General features: G+C 47.8%; 1 protein-coding gene and 1 long non-coding RNA gene across 2 annotated transcripts in view; one reads left to right on the forward strand and one right to left on the reverse strand.

Moving 5' to 3' along the window:
• Positions 1-391: 391 nt before the first annotated feature.
• Positions 392-25,171, reverse strand: part of Cdh3 (cadherin 3) — a 48,427-nt gene continuing 23,647 nt past the window's right edge. The window contains exons 3-16 of the mRNA XM_052166138.1: positions 20,943-21,016; positions 19,578-19,703; positions 19,266-19,421; positions 19,003-19,147; positions 16,809-16,984; positions 16,048-16,176; positions 14,302-14,487; positions 11,852-12,093; positions 11,530-11,675; positions 10,573-10,797; positions 8,171-8,380; positions 3,112-3,242; positions 2,616-2,762; positions 392-1,277 (exon numbers count right to left, since the gene is read on the reverse strand). Of these exons, the coding sequence (XP_052022098.1) occupies positions 1,068-1,277; positions 2,616-2,762; positions 3,112-3,242; positions 8,171-8,380; positions 10,573-10,797; positions 11,530-11,675; positions 11,852-12,093; positions 14,302-14,487; positions 16,048-16,176; positions 16,809-16,984; positions 19,003-19,147; positions 19,266-19,421; positions 19,578-19,703; positions 20,943-21,016 (2,303 nt within the window). The 3' untranslated portion in view covers positions 392-1,067. The remainder of the gene's footprint in view (positions 1,278-2,615; positions 2,763-3,111; positions 3,243-8,170; positions 8,381-10,572; positions 10,798-11,529; positions 11,676-11,851; positions 12,094-14,301; positions 14,488-16,047; positions 16,177-16,808; positions 16,985-19,002; positions 19,148-19,265; positions 19,422-19,577; positions 19,704-20,942; positions 21,017-25,171) is intronic.
• Positions 16,091-24,456, forward strand: LOC127671443 (uncharacterized). The gene is made up of 3 exons (XR_007974764.1): positions 16,091-16,233; positions 16,621-16,928; positions 23,923-24,456. It is a non-coding gene; the product is annotated as an uncharacterized LOC127671443 (long non-coding RNA).

The raw sequence follows: 25,171 nt of genomic DNA on the forward strand, positions 1-25,171 counted from the left end.
CCTCACTTGTATGTAGTTCACAAAGACTCCAAGCTCCTAATTTCACCTCCCAAGTCCTGTAATTATGGGCTTGGAGCACTCAATTCCAGGGAAGGAAGTTAACTGTGGTTCTCTCCTTCGAGCTGAAGCTACGGGGTGGGGGTGGGGTGTGTGTGTCTGTATCCCACCTGTCATGACATCATTTCCGCCTTTCTGGCCTGAGATCCGCTGAGCCTGCAAGGGCATGCAGGTGAATCCGGAGCATATCTACCACAACGGGGTGGTGTGTGTGTGTGTGTGTGGAGGGGGGAGCGAGGGCATTTGCAAGAGCTTGTAGAAAGTCTAAAACCCACCAACCCCAACGCTTCACATACCGCATGGCATGAGAACCAGGTTAAATCATTTTTGAAATTTACTCCCCTAGCACCTCTGGGAAAAGTTAGTTTTAATAAAAAAAATTCTAGTACATTTACACGATTGTCATCACTCTCCATCTAGAGCACACAACAGGGAAAATAAAAAAAATTACGAGACAACTTAGATATACTCAGTTTAAAAAAAAAAAAAAAAAGCAGTGCTCCCTCCCAATGCGAGGCCTCCAGGCCTGGAGAGGGGAAGGTCCCAGGGCCAGCGCCCTGTAGGCGTCTCTTCTGGAAGGCCCGAGGGGACAGTGATGTTTGCACCCTGCCCCACTCGCAGCCTCTTCTTGAAAACTGCATTAAAGAAAAAAAGTGGCCTTGGTTAGAGGCTTCTTCCTAAAGAGAGGGAGCCATTCAAGTGGGGAAAAGGACATCGGAGCAAGTTCGGTCGAGACAGCACAGCTGAGCGCTGTGTGGTGGGCGGGAGGCCTCTAGACATTGGCTCTGAGAGGGGCTCAGCCTTGGCTGAGCGGGGATCGGTGAAGTCAGAGTCACATCTGAAAGACTGCCCTGAAAGGCTCGCAGTCCAGCCTTCAGGGCAGATGCAGCTGCTATGCAGGCCACTTCCCGGCGAGCCTCGGGGTCCCGGCTGGAGCGGGAGCGGGGCTCCCCTGAGATGCTGCCGTGACCCGTCTGCAGTTCTTGCCTGGACAGCTTGGCAGGGCCAGCCTAGTCGTCCTCACCGCCACCATACATGTCCGCCAGTTTCTTGAACCGACTTCCCCACTCGGTAAGGTAGTTGTAGTCCTGGTCCAGGTCGGAGGCGGAGGAGGTGAGGGAGCTCAGGGAGGCTGCGTCAGAGCCGCTGCCCTCGTAGTCAAACACCAGCAGGGAGTCGTAGGGCGGGGCAGTAGGGTCTGTGTTGGCCGCCTTCAGGTTCTGGGAAGAGGAGAGCAGCAGTCAGCACTGATTGGATGGAGACCTTGCCAGCAGCCTGGGTTCTGGCAAATCAGTACACCTGCTGAGCCTCTACCTACCTTCACGTGGACCCACCCCCTATCTCCACTCAAGACAGTTTCCTCCCGACACATACACGTAATTATTTTTAAAAATTATTACTTATTGAACCCACAGAGATCTGCCTGCTTCTGCCTACTAAATTCTGGGGCTAAAGGCATGTACTACTACACTGAACTTTAATAACAATAATAATAAGTGTTTTTATTATTATTATTATTATTATTATTATTTGGAGTGGTTCAAGACAGAGTTTCTCTGTGTAGCCTTGGCTGTCCGGGAACTCACTCTGAAGACCAGACTGGCCTCCTACTCACAGGGATCCACCTGCCTCTGCCTTTCGAGTGCTGGAATTAAAGGCATGTGCCACTAAGCCTGGCCTAAAAATCATTTCTATTTTTAAAAGGTTTATTTATTTTATGTGCATTGGTGTTTTGTCTGTGTGTATGTCTATGCACCATGTGTATGCAGTGCCTGCAGAGGCCAGAAGAGGGCACTAGATACCCCAAGAACTGGAGTTAACAGAGAGCTGTCAGTCTCCATGTGCGGTTTTTAGATTTAAATCCCAGGCCTCTAGAAAAGCAGCAAATACTCTTTATTGTTCAGTCATCTCTCCAGCTCCATGTACACCAACAGAAAACAAAAGAAACATTTAAAACTTGTCCTCTGACCCTCACATGTGTACCCCAGCAGATATGGATAGACACTGAATACATAAATAAAACATAAAAACTAATAATAATAATGATAATAATAGTAATAATAATACCCAAGAGGCCAGGAATAGTATCATAAGCCAGTATCATTGCAGAACTGGAAGGCAGAGGCACGAGAGTCTCTGTGAGTTTGAGGTCTACACGGAGAGCCCTGGTACAGAACATTCAGGGCTCCCCAGAGAAACTCTGTCACAGACAAACAAAGCAGAGGCTGGAGCAATGGCTCAGCGCTAAGAGCACTGGCTACTTTCCCGGACAGGGTTTCAAGCACCAGCGCCCACTTGGGGGCTCACGATGGTCTGCATCGCCAGTCCCTGGAAATCCAACATTGTCATATGACTTTTCCTAGTAACTCTGTTTAAGTGGAATTTATGAAGGAGGAAAGAGAAACCCATAGCGACTCAAGTATGCAGAGATCACGTAGTTGTAGTTGGAGGTGTCACAGAGCCAGGATTTACACACTCACAGACGGTACAGAGAGCCCGTGTTTGCTCTCCCACGTTTGTGCCTGACTCAGGGCTGTTCTTGGTAAACCATGCCTCACCTCGATGATGAAGTTGCCGATTTCATCTGGGTTGGCGGGCCGGGGTCGGTACATGGGGGTGGGGCTGAAGGTTGGTGCCACGTCGTTGCGGAGAACCACCTCAGGCCTGGCCTCGAGTCCCCGGTGGAGTTGGGTGATGTCATAGTCCTTCACGAGAACAAATGGGAGCACTAGGTGGGGGATGTGCCCTGCTCTCCACCAGTCACATTTCAGCCTCTGATGCTCTGTAGGAGGTCAGGGATCCCACACATCCCTCATTTCTGCTCTCCCCTCTTCTTCCAAATTAAGGACAGGCTTGAGAGCCACTTAGCTGGGCAGAGACACAGGGCATTAGACACCTTCCCAGGAGAGGGAGCTGGTGGCCAGACCTGCATGAGGACTGATGGGCCTGCCGGGGTTGGTCAACATGACTAACAGAGGTTGCTGGGTGACCCAACCATTCCATCGTGGGCCTTGGGGGCACCTTCTCTATCTTCTAACCTCTCCAGGGACCCACCTGGTCTTCTTCGCCACCACCTTCTTCTCCATAATAGAAGACATTGTCACGAGTGTCATCCTCTGGGAGCAGAAGGGGCTCTTTGACCTTCCTCTTCTTTCTCACCAATAGGAGAAGCGCCAGCAGAAGGGCTGAAAAAAAAGAAAAAAAAGGAGAAATGTAAGCACTCCCCCCCAACCATGAGACCAGCCAGTCCTTCAGCCCCCCACAGCATAGGGCATTCATTCATTCATTCATTCATTCATTCATTCATTCATAAATTTTTTCAGCGGTCTCAAATAGTCCAGATCAGTCTCACTGCCAAGCTCAGGCTAGTCTTGAACTCCTGAGCCCTCTGTTTGACAGCTATTCCTGGTTGACTGTATCTGGAACTAACTAAATCCCAAGCAGCTGGGTACACTTGTGAGGGATTTTGTCTTAGTTAAATCACTTAAAACGGGAAGACCCACTTTTAGTCCAGATCTTCTGAGGTGGGGAGATCCACCTTTAATCTGGGCCACACCTTCTGCTGGTAAACCTATATAAGGACATGGAAGAAGGAAGCTTTCTCTCTGCCTGCTTGCTCTCTCTCTCTGGCTGGCAAGTCCATTCCTTCACTGGCATTAGTGACTACTTCTTCAGGATTCTGCTGTATACTGAAGATCAGCTGAGATATCCAGGATCATGGACTGGAAAACAACTAAATTCTTGAACCTTCTATTGGTAGACAGTCTATGGTTGGACTGGCTGGACCACAGTCTGTAAGCCATTCTAATAAATCCTGTAAGTAGACATCTATGTATGTATATGTGTATGTACATTTATGTATATATTCATTCATTTTATAAATTCTGTTCCTCTAGAGAATCCTGAGTAATACACCTTGCTTCTAAGACCTCCCGAATGCTAGGATTGCAGGAACACACCACCATATCCAGCTCCGTTCAGATGTGGAGCCCTCCAGTCTCTGCTTTATGCACATCCATAGCTTTACCTTTACGTCTCTGCTTAATGTCTCCTCCTCTCGGAAGCAGCATGGCTCCAATCCCACCTAAAGTCCTATAGCATTTACCACATCAGACTCTCCACGCTGATGGTATTAAGGGGACAGATGTTCCCACTAGTCATTGTTACCGTCCATGGACTCTCAGTGATTTGATGTCCTCTAGGATAGCTAGGGACTTAAAGGTAAAATAATTTAATGTTGATGCACTGTAGTAACTGATCTAGCTGCAAATGCTAAATTGGAATTTTAAGGGAAGGATTGTCTTCCAGTTACACAGTTGGAAAGACTGGCAAAGCATTTGCCTGGGAAGAACTGGCCAGCCAAGGCCAGGCTGTCATGGGAAAGCCTCTCATATTCTCTGATGAGACAGTTACAGTTTGGGGTGGTTGTTGTTGTTACTGTTCCTGGTGGTTGTGATCGGCAGAACAAGATAAGACAAGCTTTCTTTGGGAGGTCATGGCTTCTCAGGATGCACACACAGGTATGGACCAGAGGTGACTGTGATGGTTTGTATATGTTTGGCCCAGGGAGTGGCACTATTTAGAGCTGTAGCCTTGTTGGAGTAGGCATGTCACTGTGGGTGTGGGCTTCAATATCCTAGTTCTAGCAGTCTTCAGCTGAAGATGTAGAACTCTCAGCTCCTCCGGCACCACGCCTGCCTGGATGCTGCCACGTTCCCGCCTTGATGATAATGGACTGAAGCTCTGAACCTGTAAGCCAGCCCCAATGAAATGTTGTCCTTGGTCATGGTGTCTGCTCACAGCAGTAAAACCCTAACTAAGACAGGGATTTTCTTCTCTTCTCCTCCGCAGTCTGGGGGAAGATGAAAGGGAAGCTGACTTTGTCACTACCCAAGGCTTACGTGTGTCTGCCTGCTCACTTCATTTGGCTGGGCTGGGCTTATCTCTTCCTGCAACAAACTGGCAAGAGGAGACTGTATTTCCTTATCCTCTTCTCGTAAGTCCCCATCATAGTTCAAACTTATTTTCCTATTATTATTATTATTATTATTATATAGGGTGTTATAGCATCCACTAGCCTTGAACTCATGATGTAACCAAAGCTGACCTGAACTTAATCTCCTGCCTCTGCTTCCCAAGGTCTGGAACTCTAAGTATTTGCCATCATGCCCAGTTTTTTGTTTTTCAAGGCAGGGTTTCTCTGTGTAGCCCTGCCTGTCCCGGAACTCTCTCTGTAGACCAGGTTGACTCTGAAATTAGATATCCACCTGCCTCTGCCTTCTGAGTGTTGGGTTTAAGGGTGTATGCCATCACTGCCCTGGCCATACCCAGTTTTTATGTGGTTATGGGGATAGGGCCCAGGGGTTCATGTCTATTAAGCAAGTTTCTGTTACACGGCTTGAGACTCAATAAAGGAAGCTTTGTTCAACCAAGGCAACTTGCTATCTTCTGAATTTCCAGGTGATTGTGTAATCAAGTAGCAGTACTCATAAATTCTTGTGAAGTCTGGGGGGGGGTGTTTATACTGTAAAGTCCCAGTTCTCTCTTTTCCTGAAACATGGTTTCTTTGTGCTGTCTTGGAACTAGCTCCGTAGACCAGGCTAGCCTCAAACTCAAGAGATCTGCTTGTTTCTGCCTTCTGAGTGCTGGGATTAAAGGTGTATGCCACCACTACCTGGCTAAGGTCCAGTTCTCTTAAAGCAGCGATTCATGGTTCATTTCAACCTAGTCTGAGTATCAGGGTGATGTAGGGAGTGGGCTCTCTTAGGATGTCATGCTTGTCCTTAATAATTTCTAAGAAGTGACCACCGGTAGAATGATGGTTAGTTTTAATTGTCAATTTAACAATCTAAAATGACCTGGGAAGAGAATCTCAAGGAAGGATTATCTAGATTAGGTTTGCCTGTGGGGGGATTATCATGGATTGGAAAGACCTGCCCACTGTGGGCGACGCCATCCCTTAGGCAAAGGGATCCTAAACTGTAGGCGAGTGAAGAAAGAAAACATTAGCATCTATCTAGTCTCTGTTCCTGTATTTTTATTTTTATTTATTTTTTGGATTTGGTTTTTTTTTTGAGACAGGTTTTCTCTGTGTAGTCCTGGCTGTCCTGGAACTCACTCTGTAGACCAGGCTGGCCTCAAACTCAGAAATCCGCCTGCCTCTGCCTCCCAGAGTGCTGGGATTAAAGGCGTGCGATGTCACCACCGCCCAGCTGTTCCTTTATTTTTATTCTATGTATACAGATGCTTATACGTCTGTGTATCATGTGCATGTCTGATGTCCACAGAGGACAGAAGAGGGTGTCAGATCCTTAGGAACTGGAGTTGCAGATAGTTATGAGCCACCATATGGGTGCGAGGAACTGACCTTAGGGGAGCAGCTAGCGCTCATAACTGCCCAGCCATCTTTCCAGCCCCCTTCATCTCCCTTTGGAGACACAGTCTCACTATGCAGCTCTGGCTGGCCAAAGGCCTGTTATGTAGACCAGGCTGGCCTCAAACTTACAGAGATCTGCCTGCCTCTGCCTCCCAAGTGCTGGGATCAAAGGCGTGCGCCACCACCGTCTGGCATGTTGCATCTTGATTACAGATAGGACTAACCACTTCAAGTCCTGGACTGAAACCTGGAGTGAAAACAAACTTTGCTTCCTTAAGTCGCTTTTGGCAGGTTTGTTGTTGCTGAGACGGAGTTTATTCTCCCTAGTGGCGGGAATACAGGTATATACCACCATATCCAGCTCAAATTATTATTATTATTATTTATAATATTTTGGAGGCAGGATCTCACTACATAGCTCAAAATTGTGGCAGCACTCCTGTTTCTGCTGAGTGTTAGGATTACAGATGTGTACTACCATGTGCAGCTGTAAGACATGTTTACTTATTTGTTATTATTTTATTATCTTTAGTTTTTTTTGAGTTAGGGTTTCTCTGTGTCATAGCCCTGTCTATCTTGGAACTTTCACTTTGGGGACCAGGCTGGCCTCTAACTCAAAGCTTGCCCTGGCTCTGCCTCCAGAGAGCAGATTTTAAAGTCTCGGGCCACCAGGATCGGCTATTACATATTTTTTTAATTTACTATTTTTATTGTTACGTTAGCACACAGAGGAAGGGGTTTTATCACCTCGTCTTTATACACATGCTATTGTACTTTGTTCTTCTTTGTTCTGGGCCCCCGCCGCCCACTTACGTTGGCCTCTCTTCCCCCACACAGTGCCCCTTATGTTATTACATGAAATTCCTTACCTCTTTTCTACTTCCTCCCCTTGTAAGTCTACTCTAGTTTCATGACCTGCAAACATTCACATATAAACACACACATACATGCACATACATAGATATATTTACATACAGAATTCTAAGTCTGGGAACCACATGTGAGAGAAAGCGTGTGGTGATGCCTTTCTGGCTTACTTCACTTAGCATAATGATTTCCAGTCGCATCCACTTTCCTGCGAATGTCATGAAAAGAAATCTGTTTTTAACTAAACACTTTTGCCTACTGGCCTAGTGATTCTTACATTGGGTCGTGTTTTAAAAGCTATTGAGGGTTTGTTAAAACACAGGTAACTAGGTCTTATGCCTAAGTTTCTGGATCTGCAGGTATGCAGGATTTCAGGCCTGGGAAACTGCCTGTTCTTTAAAAATCAGGTGTATACTGCCAGGGACAGCCAGCTGGAGTGACAAGAGGGGGCCTGAAACTGGGAGTCTCCCTTTCTAACAAATTCCTGGACTGCCCAGAACCACTGCCTGGCATATACTGGAAGTTCTAGAAACATCTACTGACTAAATGATCCTCTTAGAATTTAGAGCTTAAGAAATGAATGAGTTGGGGGAGGAGTCGGATAGCTCAGTGGTTAAGAGCACTGGCTGCTCATGCAGAGGATCAGGTTGGAGTCCCAGCACCCACAGGGTAGCTCAGAGACATCTGCAACTCCAGTTCCAGGTGACCTGACCCCATTATGGCTTGCACAGGTACACACCCAGTGCGCATGCACACATGCAGGCAAAAACACTCAGAGCCAAAACAAAGAGAAAGAAATGAAGAATATCGGATGTCCTCTGAGAAGTTCTGAGAACACTCAGGTCTCTTATCTACCCATGTGGTACTTACTCAGCAATGCCAGGACAGCACCCAGGACGGGGAGGATGAAGCCACCCTTCCAGGGTCTGGGGCAGTCATTCAGCACTGGGCCGTGGCAGTCACACACAGTGGCCCTGATCATGGTTAGCTGCTCCCTGTTGCCATGGTCAGACAAAGAAAGGTGCAAGTCGTATGTGTCCTGCTTCAGGAACTTCTTCAGGGACAAGGCCACAGTGTCACCTGGAGAGACAGATGCGTTTGTTAGCTTAGGGGGGCCATATGGGTCGAGCACTGAATACAAGATTGTAAAACTTTGAGAACAGCCTCAGCAGCCAAAGAACAAAAGGCAGGTTTAGTCTTTAGCGTTGTGATGGACTACCTGCTCAGCGTCCACAAGGACCTGGGTTCAAGCCCCCAAACAGACAAGCCACACAAACAGAAGATCTCTGAAAGCCCGGCAAAGCAAAACGTTGCTGCTATGAAGATTATTGGGTTACCAACATTAACTCATTCTTTACTATCTTTTCTTTTTCAAAAATATCATCATATTGGTTTTATTGCTAGTGTGTGTGTGTGAATGTGGGCATGTGTGAGCTATGATGCACATGTGAAGATCAGGAGACAAGTCTTTTGGGAATCAGTTTTTTCTTTCCACCTCTGGGTTCTGGGAGTCAAACTTAAGTTCCATCAAGCTGTGCTGTGCTTGAATCTACTGAGAAATTTTGCTACCCCATAAAAATTAATTCACCCTTTCTTTCTAAATGTGTATGGGTATTCTGCCTGCATGTAAGTTTGCATGTCTGGGCACCACCATGTGTGTGCCTGGTGCTCCTGGATGCCAGAAGAATGTGGTGTGAGATCACCTGTGGGTACGGGCGGTTGTGAGCTGCCACGTGGCTGCTGGAAATTGAACCCAGTGCTCTTAACCACTGGGCTATACTCCAGCCCCAGTTCATTATTTTTCAATTAATTCATCTTTTTTTTTTTTTTTTTTTTTTTTTTGAGACAGGGTTTCTCTGGCTGGAACTCACTCTGTAGACCAGGCTGGCCTTGAACTCAGAAATCTGCCTGCCTCTGCCTCCCAAGTGCTGGGGTTACAGGCGTGTACCACCACCACCCAGCTGGCTGTCATTTTATTAAAACCAAACAAACAAGAAAGTAATGAAAGTAAAGGGGGCTGGAGAGATAGCTCAATCATTAAGAGCACTGACTACTCTTCCAGAGGCCCTGAGTTCAAACCCCAGCCACATGGTGGCTCACAACCATCCATAATGAGATCTGATGCCCTCTTCTGGTATACTTACACATATAATAATAATTAAATCTTTAAAGAAAAAAAAATAATGATAGTGTTAGTAAAATGTGAGACTCTGGAAGCCATGTGACACTGGATCAATATTCTTGGTATCATCAGCTGCTAGACTATTCTTTGCCTCAAAAGAATACATTATAAGCCTGGAAGTGGTAGCATATGCTTTTGATCCTAGAATTCAGAAGATAGAGGCAGATGGATCTATGAGTTCTAGGTCAGCTTGATGTCCAGAGTGAGTTTCAGAACAGCCAAAGCTACACAGAGAGACCCTGTCTTGAAAAACAAGAAAGAAAAAAAGAAAGAAAGAAAGAAAGAAAGAAAGAAAGAAAGAAAGAAAGAAAGAAAGACAGGAAAGAAGGAAGGAAAGAAGGAAGGAAGAGAGAAAATACATTATTCTAAGAAGTAGCTAATAACTAGGTTGCTATATTTATATTTATTTATATTTAAACATTTATTTTATTGTATGAATATAAACATTTTGCCTGAATGTATATATGTGCACAATGTGTGTGCCTGGTGCCCCATGGTTGTCAAAAAAGATATCAGATCCTTTGACACGGGAGTTAGAAATGGTTGTGAGCTGCCCTATGGGTGCTAGGAATTGAACCTGGCCCTTCTACAAGAGCAATGTATGTTGCTGCATGTATGTCTGTGCACCATGTGTGTACCTAGTGCTGTGAAGACCAGAAGAGAACATCTGATTCCCCTGGAACGGCCACCATGTGGGTGCTGAGAATTGAATCCAGGTCTTCTGGAAGTTCAGCCAGTGCTCTAACCACTGAGAAATCTCTCCAGCCCTGGCTCTATTTTATTTGTGTTTTTATTGTGGATGTTGCTGTTTGCTTGTTCTTTTGAGACAGGGTCTCATTACATAGCCCTAAATCTCACTAAGTAGATCAGGATGGCTTTGAACCCACAGAAATCTGCTTCTCTTGTTTTATTTTGTTTCTTGAATACTGGAATTAAGCACAATCATGCCTAGCCCTGTTTATTTGTTTAGGGCTCCTGAGGAATTTCAAAGACATAACACTGAAGATGCTAGAACAGGGATGTGTGAGACCTATTGTGGGGGTGACACCCACACAGATGAACTGACAGCCCCCTGCTACCCCAGAGTTACCTTTTTCGCTGACTTCTGCCATCCAGTAGATATCTGAGTCATGTGTTAGCTGGGCCTGGAAAGGGGAGGAGTTGGGAGACAGGTCCTTGTCGGTGATGTTCAGCACTTGAGGCACAGGGCTCTGGTTACAGATGATGATCTGACGGGGTTCAGGGATTGGGCCATGGTCGTTGATGTCAGTAAGTGTTAGCAGGAGCGTCCCAGTACCGGTGGTGGGAGGGTTTCCTGTTTACAATTACATATACAATCTCTTTTCAGCATCTGCTCTTGCTTGGTGAAAGAACCAGTGTTAAGTTCCCCTAAGACCTTCTCAATCAGCCTCCAAGTGGCTCCTGGTTACCACCCAGCTTTCCCCCTCTTAGGTCCCTGCATGCACTAACTACACTGTAGATAGAACTGGCAATGGCAAATGCATGGCAATCAGACCCTCATTCTAATCTGTGACCACAGCAGACATAACTAACAAATCACAGTGCAGTTGTAGCTGCTACATTCAGACAGCCATTATAATCAATCACAGAGTAAAACCTACCGGCTCCCTCAAGCTAGTATAGTTATCCACTGGTGAGCTTCAGGGAACCAGAAGCTTCAGATAAACCTGCCTCAAAGCATGGGTTCACTAAATGTCAAACATATGGCAGAACAGTATAATCTCCCCTGGTTATGGTAGAATACCACTAGGCACGCGTGGTATTCCCAGCAGTCCTTGTCAATCAATCATCAGTAAAAACTGACAGGGCAATTCAGAGTTCAGTGAAGTAAAAATGGGTTGCAAAGGGAGTCAGCACCTTGCCCATCTCTTGGGAGTTAGAAAATTAGGATCCTAACAGTCAGGCCTTTAAATCCAGACTGGTTTGTCACTTCCCCCTCCCACCATTACCTGCTAAGGAGGGAATACACTGCTGTCATATTCCATAGGCATGCCCCTTCGTGGAAGGGCTGGATCAAAGCTCTCACCATTGTCTGTGGCCAAAACCATGACTTCGTAGACGTTGTTTTTCACAAACTGCTCATCCTCGCGATCTAAGATGCCTGCAGCAGTTATCTGGCCACTGTCTGGGTCCATAGCCAGCCAGTTGGCTGGGTCTCTCAAGATGGTGTAGCTGGAAAGAAGGTTGAGAAGAGTCAGAGGCAGCATCCGTAGAATTCTGTTATCATCTAGAGGACCAGCTGAATATGGCAGTCAGGGAAGGTTTGGTGCAAAAATGGTGACAACAGTGTGGAACAAACTTGATGACGAATGAACAAGCCACCCTATGTATTTGGTTGACCCAGGTACCTGATTTTCTGTTCCTCCTTGTCTGGGTCCTGTGCGGTATAGACGCAGACCAGTTCCCCAACAGAGATGCCTTCCTGGGCCTCAATGACCTTGGAAGGTGGCACGAACACTGGGGCCTCGTTGACGTCTTCCACGTGGACCACCACGGTAGCTGTGGCAGTTGGGAGCTTCACTGCAAAGGGAGCCTCATTGGCCACTTCTATGTACAGGGTGTGTTGGTTCTGAGCCTCAAAATCCAAACCCTAGGAGAGAAGCAGCATCTGAGGCAGCATTTGGTGAGGTGGGCATCAGAGGGAGCACAGTAAAGGCATCAAGGCTCTGGCAGCTGCCTTCTCCCACTCCCAACCCTCCCCGCTCTCCAATCCTGTTTCCTAAGAGAACATCTACTGGGGTCTCTCAGACTGTCCCAAAGGCTTAGGTGAGGCCTAGCAGATTAGTACTCAGTGGGGTGGTGATATTCCCTAGGAGGGGTTTGAGAGCCCGTGTTAACTGTCACTAGGGTGCCTCTTGGTAGGAGGCTGTATCACACCAATGCTGTAGACAAAGGACCCCTCTGTACCCCTTGTGACACTGAAGCTTCCATGGTCACTGGAGTGAGAAAGCTGTTTGTAATTAGAGCCAAGAGCATGTTTAATATATAAACCAAGTTTTGGTGTGGTTTTAATACAGGCCGAGTTCTCAAGGAAGGCAGCTTCTGAAAGGGCCTTGTGATTTAATTGCTCAGGCCTGTTTATCCACGGTTCTGAATACCAGCAGAGATAATGCGTGCGTCAGCAGGCCAACACAGGATCCACTGCCCTTGAAATGCTCTACAAGTGAATGCAAGCATCTGACAGTTTCACCGTGCTTTCTGGTTTAGCTGTGCTCAAACGCAGCCCACATGCCAAAATATTTAGAAACCTTTCCTTCTCTCTCTCTCTCTCTCTCTCTCTCTCACCCCTCCCCACTCGAATCAGGGTCTCTCTGTATAACAGCTCTGGTTGTTCCAGAACTCACTTTGTAGATCAGGCTGGCCTTGAACTCAGAGATCCTCCTCTGCCTCCTAAATGCTACTGCACCTGGCTGAGATAGTTTTAAGAACTACTCACACTAAGTCATTTTCTACTGTGAACTAGAAAGACAAAGAAAGCAAAGACAGGGTGGGCCCTTTTCCTGTTTTCTTTAAGAGAAGGTATGTATGTATGTATGTATGTATGTATGTATGTATGTATGTATATATGTATATATGTATGCCAATCCAGCTGGCCTCAAACTCATTAAATCTTCCTGCCTCTGCCTTCTGATGCTAGTAAGAAAGTATGTCACAATGCCCAAATCAGGCCCTCATTGATTTTTGGTGCTGAAACCTGGCATTAAACCAGAGACCTTTTAAAAAGGCCCATTTTTTTTTGTTGTTATTTGTTTATTTTGTTTTTTAAAAGATTTATTTATTATATGTAAGTATACTGTAGCTGTCTTCAGATACCCAGAAGGGGGCATCAGATCTCATTATGGATGGCTGTGAGCCACTATTTGGTTCCCAGTGGTTGCTGGGATTTGAACTCAGGACCTTCGGAAGAGCAGTCAGTGCTCTTAACTGCTGAGCCATCTCTCCAGCCCCCGGGCCCATATTTTTGAAGCATCAATTATTGCTACTATTTTTTCTTGTTGAACTAGTCTCACCCTACAGCTCAGGTTGGCCTTGAACTCACATGGTAAGCTGTGCTAGCCTTGTGTGAGCAAGCATCTAAACTGCTGGGAGCTCCGGCTTGTGACATCATGTCCGTGAGTGTGTCTCTCAAAGGGTCAATTTCATCCAAGCATTTATTCACTTAGGGTTTTGTTTTGTTTTGCTTTAGCCCAGGCTGGTCTCACTGGCTACGTAGCTGAGAAATGAGCCTGACTCCAGATCCTCCTGATCCCACCTGCCGAGCATGGGATCATAGGTGCGAACACCATGCCCTGCACCCAAAGACTTTTGGACCCTATCTTGCTCTGTGCCCTGATAAAAAGAAGGCCGTTAAAAAAAAAAAAAAAAAAAGCCAGGCGGTGGTGGCGCTCGCCTGTAATCTCAGCACTCTGGGAGGCAGAGGCAGGTGGATTTCTGAGTTTGAGGCCAGCCTGGTCTACAGAGTGAGTTCCAGGACAGCCAGGTATACACAGAGAAACCCTGCCTCGACACCCCCCCCCCCCAAAAAAAAAAGGGAAAGGAAGGACCTGAGCCTGATCTCCAATACCATGATACTAATCCAAACTGCACCCCACCCCTCCCCCTCCCCATCCACCCCACCCACCGACACCTCCCAAAAACCAAAATCCTTACTGAGCTCTGTTTCAAAAGCCCAAATAAGGGATTCCCAGCATAAAAACCAGGGGCCAGCACAGGCGTAGTCCCCAGGGAATGGCCCAAGGGAAGCCGCCTGAGGCAGGAGGCGTCCCTTTGTCCTAGAGGCCCAAACAGACAGAACTACCTTCTTGGTTGTCAGGATGCCTTGGTTGGTCTCTGGGTGAGTGGCGATGGTGAAATGGTCCCCACTGTCACCTCCCACGATGCGGTAGGTGGCATGCCACGCTGGAGAGTTGGGGGCATCCAGATCAGTCACTGTCAGCCTCTGGACCTCAAGGTCCACTGCGTTCTCAGGCACCCGAGCCTCATACTGCGGGAAGAGAGGGTGGGACACAGCAAGATCAGAGCAGAGAGAGGAGTCAACCCTCCTGGCAGGGTAGGACAGGGCAGGGCAGGGCAGGGCAGGCCGACCCATAAAGATTTCCAGGGCACACGCAGGGATGGAGGGACAATCCCCACCAGCAGCATGGCTCTGGAGACAAGGCCGCATGTTCCGGACCTAATTTCCTTCTCCAGGGGAGGGGATCTTCCCAGTCTAGGTGCACAAACCCCAGCTGTGCACAGCCACCCACCTGGCAGAGAGCAGAGGCTCCAGGAAAGATGGCAGGTGCCTCACTGTGCTGGGGGCACTGGCCAGGAAGTTTGGGGGCAGGTAAGAGATAGGTTCTTTTTTTTTTTGTCTAAGTTTCAGTTTTTTTTTTTTTTTAAGATAGTCTCATGTAGCCCAGGTTGGACCTGAATTTGACATGGAGTGTATTGTAGGATAACCCTGAATTCTTTATCCCCATCTTTACCCCCCCCCCCCCAAACGTTGTAATTGCCGGCATGTAAGAGGCCATCTCAGGGGCTGTCCCTCAGAAGCTGTCTACCATGTTTCCAGCTGAAAAGCAGGGAGCCTCAGGACTCCCTTTTCCACCTCACCAACAGTGGAGGAGGGTGTGGGCCACCACAGGTGGCTTTCTACTCAGGTCCCAGGCTTGCCCAGGAAACACTTCACTTCACAAAGGAGAAACAGCCCTAGAGCTAATTTTTAAGGAGGCCTAGACAACATTCCAAGGCTAGATATGTAAACACAAGCAGGGGGTGCAGGTCACCTTAACGGATTTGAGATTTTCTTCTTCTTAATTTTTGTACTGAGCCAGGCGGTGGTGGCGCACGCCTGTAATCCCAGCACTCTGGGAGGCAGAGGCAGGCAGATTTCTGAGTTCGAGGCCAGCCTAGTCTACAGAGTGAGTTCCAGGACATCCAGGGCTACACAGAGAAACCCTGTCTCAAAAAAAAAAAAAACAAAAACAAATCCAAAAAACAAAAACAAAAACAAAAAAATTGTACTGCATTTATGTATGGGGTGGGGCATTGGTGTGGGTGCGTGGTGGGTGTGGGTGGGTGCAGTTGCTGTGGTACATTTGTTATAAGTCAAACTGCAAGGTCCACTCTCTCCTTCCGCCATGTGTGTCCTGGGGATCAGACTCAGGCCTGGGTTCTTGCCCACTCTCCAGTCCTGGCATTGAGCTTTCTGTCCCAGGAGCTCTGTAAGTACTTATGGATGTGGGGTGTGTGTGTGTCCAGACATGAGGTGGGTCCGTTTCCACACCAAGCCCCTGTAATCACCCGAAGACTGGAAAGAACTACACCCAGATCATTTTGCCAAAATTTCAGAACAGTGTATCCAGTATTTATCATTATCTCCATTGCAGAGATTAAGAAACTGGGCACAGAGAGGCTAGGCAGTTTACTTAAGGGTACACAGCCAGCAAGCGACAGAACTGGGACTCGGTTGGCAGAAGCCAGGGTTGGTTTCAAGGAAGCAGCCAACCTCAGACCTTTACGTGATGACACACGCACACACGCAGGCAGGAAGGGGCGTTACCTTCTGTGGTTCAAACTCTGGAGCGTTATCGTTGGCATCGAGGATCTGCACTATGGCCTCTGCTGTGGTGGTTGAGCCCTCTCCATCCATGTCTGTGGCCTGGATGGTCAGTCTGTACTCGGGGACTTTCTGGGGAGAGAGGGGCAGAGAGCTCATTCGAAGTCAGATGAGAGACCACCCACCTGGGTAAGGAGAAACTGCCTTGGGGTGTGGGGACGGAGGGGGGCAGCGGCCCCTCCCCCTCACTGTTTCTCAATTCCTTGGCTCACCCCTTACCCACTTCCAGGGTATGGACAATTATGTATGACTGTGGGCGGGGGAGCATTAGGTAGCCCAATAGCCCTCCTGGGCTACCCTGGGGAAACCCAGGCACTGTCCAACCCTCAGCTGTTCCACACAGGAACTTGGAGCAAGGCTCTAGGCAAAGATATAATTAGGAAACAGAAGGTAATTCCAATATCCACGGAGCTAGTTCTGCGTTGTGGCGCACAGGGGACAAATCCAGGCAACAAGGAAACTAAATGAGCCGTTTGGACAGGAAATGAGAAAAGCTCTAAAGCCTGCATCTTACAGCTGCCTCCTCGCCCCGGGGGATCCAGCCAGCAGGCCGCTAGCCCAAAGGAGCTGTGGGACAGCAGAAGCAAAAGCAGCAGCAGCCAAGCCAATCCAGGTGACCTGGGACGCCACCGCCCCTGCCGTGACCCTGGGGCGGCCATGCGAGTCAGGCCTTGGCGCGCAGTACCTTCCCGAAGACTACTTGCCTCTCGGTCCAGGCCACTGGAAATGACGCTAATGGTCCCCGTGCTTTTGTGGATGGTGAACATGAGGTCGTGTGGTTCCTTCGGCTCCTGGCTATGGATGGAGTAAGCCACCACCCCGTTGTAAGTACTGATGGCATCGTCCTCATCTGTGGCTGTCACCTGCATCACAGAGGTGCCTGCCAGGGAGAGGGGACCTCTGAGTACCTTTAACTTTTAGCTCAGAGCCAGCCTTGCCTACTCTGGAACCCTGGGAAGCTCTATCCCGCACACCAGAAAGTGGATCCTCAGTTTACGCTGGTCTCAGACCCTGGGGACAAACACTGTTCCCCTTTCTTCCAGCATGGGGTGCCCATGGCAGTGACTTCTGATAAACAGGATACATACGAATTTGGAGGAAGTTAACTTTTTTGAAAAAAAAAAAAAAAAAGAATGTACTTCTAGCTGGTGGCTCAAGCCTGTAATCCCAATTCTGGGAGGCTGAAACAGGAGGGCGGTCTCTAAATTCACGCCTGGCCTCCTTGACTACAAGTAGGGAGACTCTGTCTTAAACAAACAATGTTGTTCTTCACACACACACACACACACACACACACACACACACACACACACACACATCATTAAATGCAATGGCTCCAGCAGCCACAAGAGCTAACTGTGGGAACAGAGGCCGAAACAGTAGAACAACAAGACAGGATCTTTGCCCTACCACTGAAGCCCCACTGACGCCTGGATCAACTGCCTCTAAGCTTTCTGAGTATAAAGCAAAGGAAAAAGCAAAGTTTTCATCTTGTTAAGACTGTTTAAGGGGGCTGGAGAGATGGCTCAGTGGGCAAGAGCACTAACTGCTCTTCTGAAGGTCCTGAGTTCAAATCCCAGCAACCGCATGGTGGCTCACAACCACCTGTAACGAGATCTGATGCCCTATTCTGGTATGTCTGAAGACAGCTAGAGTGTACTTACATGTAATAAATAAATAATTAAAAAAGATTTAAAAAAAAAAAAAGACTGTTTAAGATAGCCTGGTCTACATAAGAAGTTCCAACCAAGGCTTCACAGACCATTTTTATTTATTTATTTATTTATTTATTTATTTATTTATTGGGACAGGGTTTCTCTGCGTAGCCCTGGCTGTCCTTGAACTTACTCTGTAGACCAGGCTAGCCTCGAACTAGACATCCACCTGCCTCTGCCTCCCAAGTGCTGGGATCACAGGCGTGCGCCACCATACCCTGCTGGACCATATTTTAAACAAACAAAAGATGTTTAAAAAAGCTAGGCACGGTGGTGCACACCTGTAATCTCAGCTACGAGAGCCATGTGATGTTCTGTGAGTCCAAGGCCAGCCTGATCTACACGCTGAGTTCCAGACAGGCCAGAGCTACATAATGACCAGCATTGTCTTATCAGCTTGTACTCAGGAGGCTAAGGCAGGAGGACCACAAGTTTGAGGTAAGCCTGGACTACATGGGGAGATCTTGTCTCCAGAAAATTTAAAACAAATAAAAATATCAGTATTTTAATGGTGGGAATTTCCATTACTGGCAATCCCTGGTTTGCCATTTCTGAAACTCTCAGCTGAAAAGCCAAGTGGTGAGCCGTCCAGATCACTCCAAACAAGACGAGGACCCCTTCTGCCTCCCAGCGCCTGTTGCTGAGCCTAGGAACACGAATTGAAGCTATTCCTCCCTCATCTTCTAGTCATCTCTTCCCTAGGGACGGCAACCTATTTTTGTTTCTGCAAATCATACCCTAATCCCTCCAAGTGCAGGCTGCAGAACTTCCAGCTGGTTGCCCCACAGGATGTAGCAATACACATATGATGCCCCCCCTTGTGCGATGCCGATGCCCAGAGCCTATCATACTTGCAGCATGTGTCCCACCCCTGAGCCACACCCTCAGTGGCATATGCGATTTCTAATCTTCGTAATATTTCAAGGTTGATATTCCCATTTGGACTGAAGCTCAGAGGTCATGCCTACGGTCACAGCCAGTGAAGAGACCAAGTCCAGACTCAAGCCCAAGTCTTTGCAGCTCCTAAGTCTGGCTGAGCCCAGGGTGGAAGGTCTCAAATGTGAATATCAGAGCTCTGCTACAGGACAGGCTTGGCCAGGACTCTCGGGGTGCACGGGGGAATACGATGAGACCTGCTACATAGCCACGAGGGTCCAGAACAGCCCCTTCCCAACCTTCTTACCCGGCATCACCCCCTCCAGAACACTCCCTCTGAAGGTATCTTGAGTGAACTTGGGCTTGTTGTCATTCTGGTCAGTCACGATGATGGATATATTCATGGGCTCCTCTACAGAGGCACCATTCTCTGACACAGCGTGGCCAAAAAGCTGTGGACACAGAGGTACGGGGTCACAGACAGAGGTCGGGGGGTCAGCTGGTGTTCCCACCTCCCTAGGCCTTGCGCCTACCTCAGAAAACATACACTGGGTGCTAAAGACTAATTACCTCATACTTGACAATCTTCTCTCTGTCTAGTGGCATATTCAACAGTAGCCAGCCCGTCTCCTTCTCTATGGTGAAGACTCCCTCAGGGGGACTGTCTGCTCCAGGCCCTGTGATGCTGTAGAAAAGCTTGGTGCCTCTGTCCTTATTGGATTTGAGCTGGATACAAAGAAAATGACAGTTGACGGAGGGACAGGCAGGTGGCAAGGAGCCTTCTGGTGCTCGTGGTGCTGGGTGGGGACCCAGCAGCACGAAGCCTTGTTCTTAGGGCTTTGGACGATAAGTCCTGCGGACCTGAGAGTTGCCCGGTCATACCTGATTTAGCCTCTGAGGGAAAGGACCCTTGCCGTTCTCGGGGACCGATATTGGTGGCATCACCCACTCTCTCTTTCGTCTCCGTAAGATGCGTGTGGGTGGGGAGCTCAACACATCCTTCCCTCCCTGCAAGCAAGGGTGTGAACAGTAAGTTAGCTTTTCCCTGGAAGGAGAAAGGAGGCAGGTTGTGGCAACACATACCTAGTACACAGGAAAGGCAGGAGGAGCAGAAATTTAAGGTCATCCTCCACTACACAGCAATTTGAGGACAGCCTAAACCACTTTTTAAAAAAAGTATTAACAACAATTGTTTATTTAGGTTTGGTTTTTTTTTGTTTGTTTGTTTTGGTTTATTTTTGGTTGTTTTGGTTTTTTCGAGACAGGGTTTCTCTGTGTAGCCCTGGCTGTCCTGGAACTCACTCTGTAGACCAGGCTGGCCTCAAACTCAGAAATCTGCCCACTTCTGCCTCCCAAGTGCTGGGATTACAGGTGTGTGCCACCACCGCCTGGCTCTTTGTTTTTGAAACATGGGTTTTTATGGTTCTGGCTGTCCTGGAACTGGTTTTGTAGACCATACTGACCTTGAACTCAGAGTTCTACCTGCCTCTGCCTCCTAAATGCTGGAATTAAAGGCATGTGCCACCATACCCAACAACAATTGTAATATTAACAATAGTGGAAAACAAAAAAGAAGAGGAAAAAGTCCATTTTTATTTGCATATATACAAGGAATGATTTATCTTTATGTGTGTTTTCTCAAGTGGGATGGGCAGGCAGGGAGCAGAGGGAATCAGAGATTGTCACATGGTTTTAAATATTTTTAAATTTTGAACATTCGACTATTCAAAAATCGAAGAGACCAGGGAGTTGGTTGTAGTGGTGGATACCTTTGATCCCAGCATTCAGGAGGCAGAGGCAGAGGCAGGTGCATCTCTGTGAGTTCAAGGCCATCCTGGTCTATGTTGAGTTCCACGATAGCCAGAGCTACACAGAGAAGGGGGGGAAAGACATCAGGAAGGATGACCAAACGCCTCAGAGCTACAATTCTAGAAGTAGGATTGGCAGTCCTGTGTTGCAATGGCCTTCATCTGGGGTTAACCTGGGCCAGACTGCAAGGGAAGGAGGTACTGGGGATACTCAGGCTCTGTGAGCTGGATGATGGCAGCCCCGCCCCTCTTCCCTGCCCCATGAAGTGTCTCTCTAGCGCCCCCTACTGGTAAGATCTGGTCACTGTTCTGATTAGCTCTGGTTGGCTGGAGTTAAGGGTTAATTTAGTTCCTATTATTACAGTAACAAGCACTCTAGCCAGCAGTCATCTGAACTTAGCACCTTTCTTTTGCCCTGAAGACAGACATGACAATTTACCTGGACTGTCCCCCTATTCGGTGTAATTTCTCCTCTATTGTCTGCACGGAGCATCTCGTGTCCAGCCGATGCTACTGTAAGGAAGAGAGAAGGAATTAGAAAGCAGTCCCTTGGTTAGATTAAGAACTACCACCCGAGGCACCAGGGCTTGGCTTGCTCTTCCTGGCCAGCAGGTGGTTACCAGTCTCAGCTGGCACTTTGTTTTGTTTTGTTTGAGACAGGGTTTCTCTGTGTAGCCCTGGCTGTCCTCGAACTCAGAAATTTGCCTGCCTCTGCCTCCCAAGTGCTGGGATTAAAGGCGTGCGCCACCACTGCCCGGCTTCAGCTGGCACTTTTACCTTTATATTATGACTTAAACCATATATATATGACTTAAACCTTTTTGTTCAGGGGCTGAAGAGATGGCTCAGAGGTTAAGAGCACTGACTGCTCTTGCAAAGGTCCTAAGTTCAAATCCCTGAAATCACATGGTAGCCCATAACTACCTGTAATGGGATCTAATGTCCTCTTTGGGTGTGTCTGAAGACAGCTACAGTGTACTACTTACGTACAAAAAAAAATCAATCAACCAATCAATCTTTTGCTAAAAATCTAAAAAAACAACCTCTCCCTTTTTCTTAATTTGTATGTGTATGAGTGTATGCCACACGTGTGCAAGTGCCTGGGAAGGGAAGAAGAGTCAGAGGCCTGGAGTTCCAGGTGGGTGTGAGCCACCTGATGTTCGTGAGTGCTGGGAACTGAACCCAGGTCCTCTGGAAGATCAGTACACGCCCTTAACTGCTGAACCATCATTCTGGCCTCTCTTGGTTTTTGTTTGTTGTTGTTGTTTGTTTGTTTTTTGTTTTTTGTTTTTTTGTTTTTTGTTTTTTGTTTTTTGTTTTTTTTTTTTGAGACAGGGTTTCTCTGCATAGCCCTGGCTGTCCTGGAACTCACTCTGTAAGCCAGGTTGGCCTCGAACTCAGAAAATCCGCCTGCCTCTGCCTCCCAGAGTGCTGGGATTACAGGCGTGCACCACCACCGCCCGCCTGGCCCCTACATTTGGATTTGGAGAGGGAGGATGACCTCACCATCCCTTTGTACGCTCATCAGGCTGGAGAACCACAGTTGTGGGCCAGGTAGCTTTGTTGAGATCCAGCTAAAGGAAGACAGCGTTCTGGAGGCTGTCTGCACACAGCAGGCAACCTGTCACCAACAATGTGACAGTTACCCACAGACAATTTGTTCAACTTTTGGTAATTTTGGTTGACAATAGCTCTTATGAATTCTGCCTGCAAAGCCCTCTACCCCCCCCCCCAGACAAAAGAGATCAACTTATTTTTATTTTACACATATGAGTGTTGAGGGTTTTTATTTTGCCTGCTTGTGTGTCTGTGCGCTACAGGCATGTAGTACCCAAAGAAGTCAGGAGAGGGCACTGCATTCCCCTGGTACTGAAGTGACAGGTGCTGGTGAGCTACCACGTGGATGTTGGGAAATCAAATCTCTGTAAGAACAGCCAGGGCTCTTAACCACCAAGCAGTTGCAGCTACTAACTACAATTCACTGCATCTGCCCACGCCTGCCGTTAGCCCCACCCCATCCCTTTTACTCTGTGTGGCTGGGACCAAGCCCAGGATTCTTTGCAAATATGAGACTGGTGCTTTAGGAAGGAGCTGCACTCCCAGAGGATGTGCAGAAACCAGATGCCTTGTGCAAGGCTGGCGGGGAGAGCAAAGGAACAGCCACAGTGGAAAAGTCTGGCAGTGGGGCTGGAGAGAGGGTCAGCAGGTAAGAGCACTGGCTGCTTTCTCAGAGGATCTGGGTTCCAGTCCAAGCACCCACATCATGTAACTGTAGTTCCAGGAGATCTCACCCCCTCCTCTGGCCTCCATGAACACCAAGGATGCATGTGGTGCACAGACATCCATGCAGACAAAACACCCATAGGCATTAAGTAATAAAGTTTGGGGAAAAATGTAAAATGTATTCGCAAGGCTGGATATGTAGCTCAGAGGTAGAGTGGTGTCTAATAGACACAGTCCTGAATTCAATTCCTACTACTTAAAAAAAAAAAAGGTGCTTGTTAAGATGTCCGCAGCAATGCATCCTTGCCACAGCTGGGAATGGAAGGTGTCCTCAAAAGCAGCAGGGACAGAAACACTGTGGTATCATCACATTTGGAACAACCCAACCACAGGAACATGCAACCAGGGTGGATTCAAGAAGCAGACGTCGAGAAGCAAAGCCAGATCCGAGGCAGGGTGCATGCTTGCCGGGGAAGACAGGCAATCCCCCACGAACAGCCAAAGCGTGTAGTCTAGACAGGCCCCCGTAACAAAAGACAGAGAAGAGGAGACCAGCAAGATTATTAACACATTCAGTATGTGTCACACAGGCAAAGCCTCAGTGGACGGCATGGGGGAAAAATGTGGTTTCGAACTTTACACGCCGACTTCCACAATGAACAGTGCGGTTCAAAGACATGATGAGACAAAGGGAAATCATTACAGAGGCAGGGAACTGTGTATGTAACCCAGGGGGCAAACTGATGCTGTGGGATTGATTTCCTTACTGCTAAGAGCTAATCTCCAAAAGGAGAGTTTATACAGCCCGACCAGGAGGGCAGAGAGCCTCCTTTCTCTTCTTGTGCTCACATCCACCCGTCTTTGTTCTCAGTGCTAAGTATCAAACACAGTTCTTAAACGTGCTGGGTGTGTGTATATATATATATATATATATATATATATATATATATATATATATATATATATATATATATGTATATATATATATAATACATATGTATATTATATATACCCCCTCACTTTATTTTTATTTTTTTATGGCTAGGTCTTCCTATATAGAGCCCTGTAGAGCAGGCTGGCCCTGACCTCAGAGAGTCATCCAAGTGAGCAGAGACTTAAAAGGTGCCCTCACCACCACGCCTGGTTCTTTTGGTTCTTCCTAACTGCACTTTGCTCAAACCTATTTATATCCACAGTGCATTTTCTGGCAACACACTTTGGCTGCCTGTAGTATGACACCGTCATGTGAAGCTGGAAAACTAGCAGAGCTCATGGAGGTGGATGAAGTCAGCGGAAGGGGCAGCAGTGATTAACTACTATAACGAGCCAGCCACCCGCAGCCCACAGGAATCCAGCGCCAGCTTTCAGGAGCCCCAGAGCCCCAGAGCCCCAGAGCGCACACATCCAGGCAGAATCCTCCTGGAAGGCTGGGATGTGCGTGTGGGTGAGCGAAGATTGCTTAGAGACAGCTCTGCCTCCTTGACGATCTCCTCTCTGAGGAGGCCTGGGCTGCCTCGGCTTGAGGCGGCAAGGGACGAAAGGGACCTGGGCTTGATTCCATTCCAGAGGGTCCCGGGAGCCACGGGATCCGTGGTACGGCCCTGACGTTTACTCTCCTGCTCACTGTTGCAGGCTCTTCGGAGAACCTTGCGTTGCCTTAACCCTAGAAAGCCAGGAATGATTGATATGATAAAGACTAAATCAGCTTAAATACAGAAGATATTATATATATATGTGTGTGTGTATATATATGTGTGTGTATAAACACACACACATACACACACACACACACGGAGCACACACTCCCTGCGCTGTCTATCCAGCTGTGCAAAGTGACACTTAGAGAGTTTTGAATTTATACAGGGACGCTCTTGTGCTAGGATACAAAGTGAGTAGACTTTGAAATGACACACAGTATGGCCGCAACTCTGAATAGGGGGAAAAGCTGTGAAGAAAATGACCCTTTCCATGACTGAAAGTTACGTGTAACCACTTGGGCACGGCCATATACTAACCAGTCTCTGTCTTTGGCGTTCTTGTGGACTGTGTGTGTGTGTGTGTGTGTGTGTGTGTTTGCACGTGCACGTCTATGTGTGGTGTTTCCTTCAGCCGCTCTCCATCTACTGCAGCAGCGTCTCTCACTGAGCCCAGAGCTCACGGGGAGCTAGGCAGCCAGCTCGCTCTGGGGATCCTGTGTCTCTGCACCCAGAGTACTGGAATTTCAGGTGGGCTGCCGTGCCCACCTGGCTGATCATTATTTCACTATAGTTACACTTGTGTGTCTATGGATGCGTGCGTCTCATAGCACACCACACCAGTGCCCTCCTTCCACCACCTGGCTTTTACCTGAGGCTCCTCATACCTTTTATGTGTGCCAAGTGTCAGAACCCCTGGCCTTGGCCTTCAATGGCAAGTGCTTTAATGACAAAGCTGTTCTCTCCAGCC

This window comes from Apodemus sylvaticus, chromosome 21, assembly GCF_947179515.1.
Source record: "Apodemus sylvaticus chromosome 21, mApoSyl1.1, whole genome shotgun sequence".
Classification (NCBI taxonomy): Eukaryota; Metazoa; Chordata; class Mammalia; order Rodentia; family Muridae; genus Apodemus; species Apodemus sylvaticus.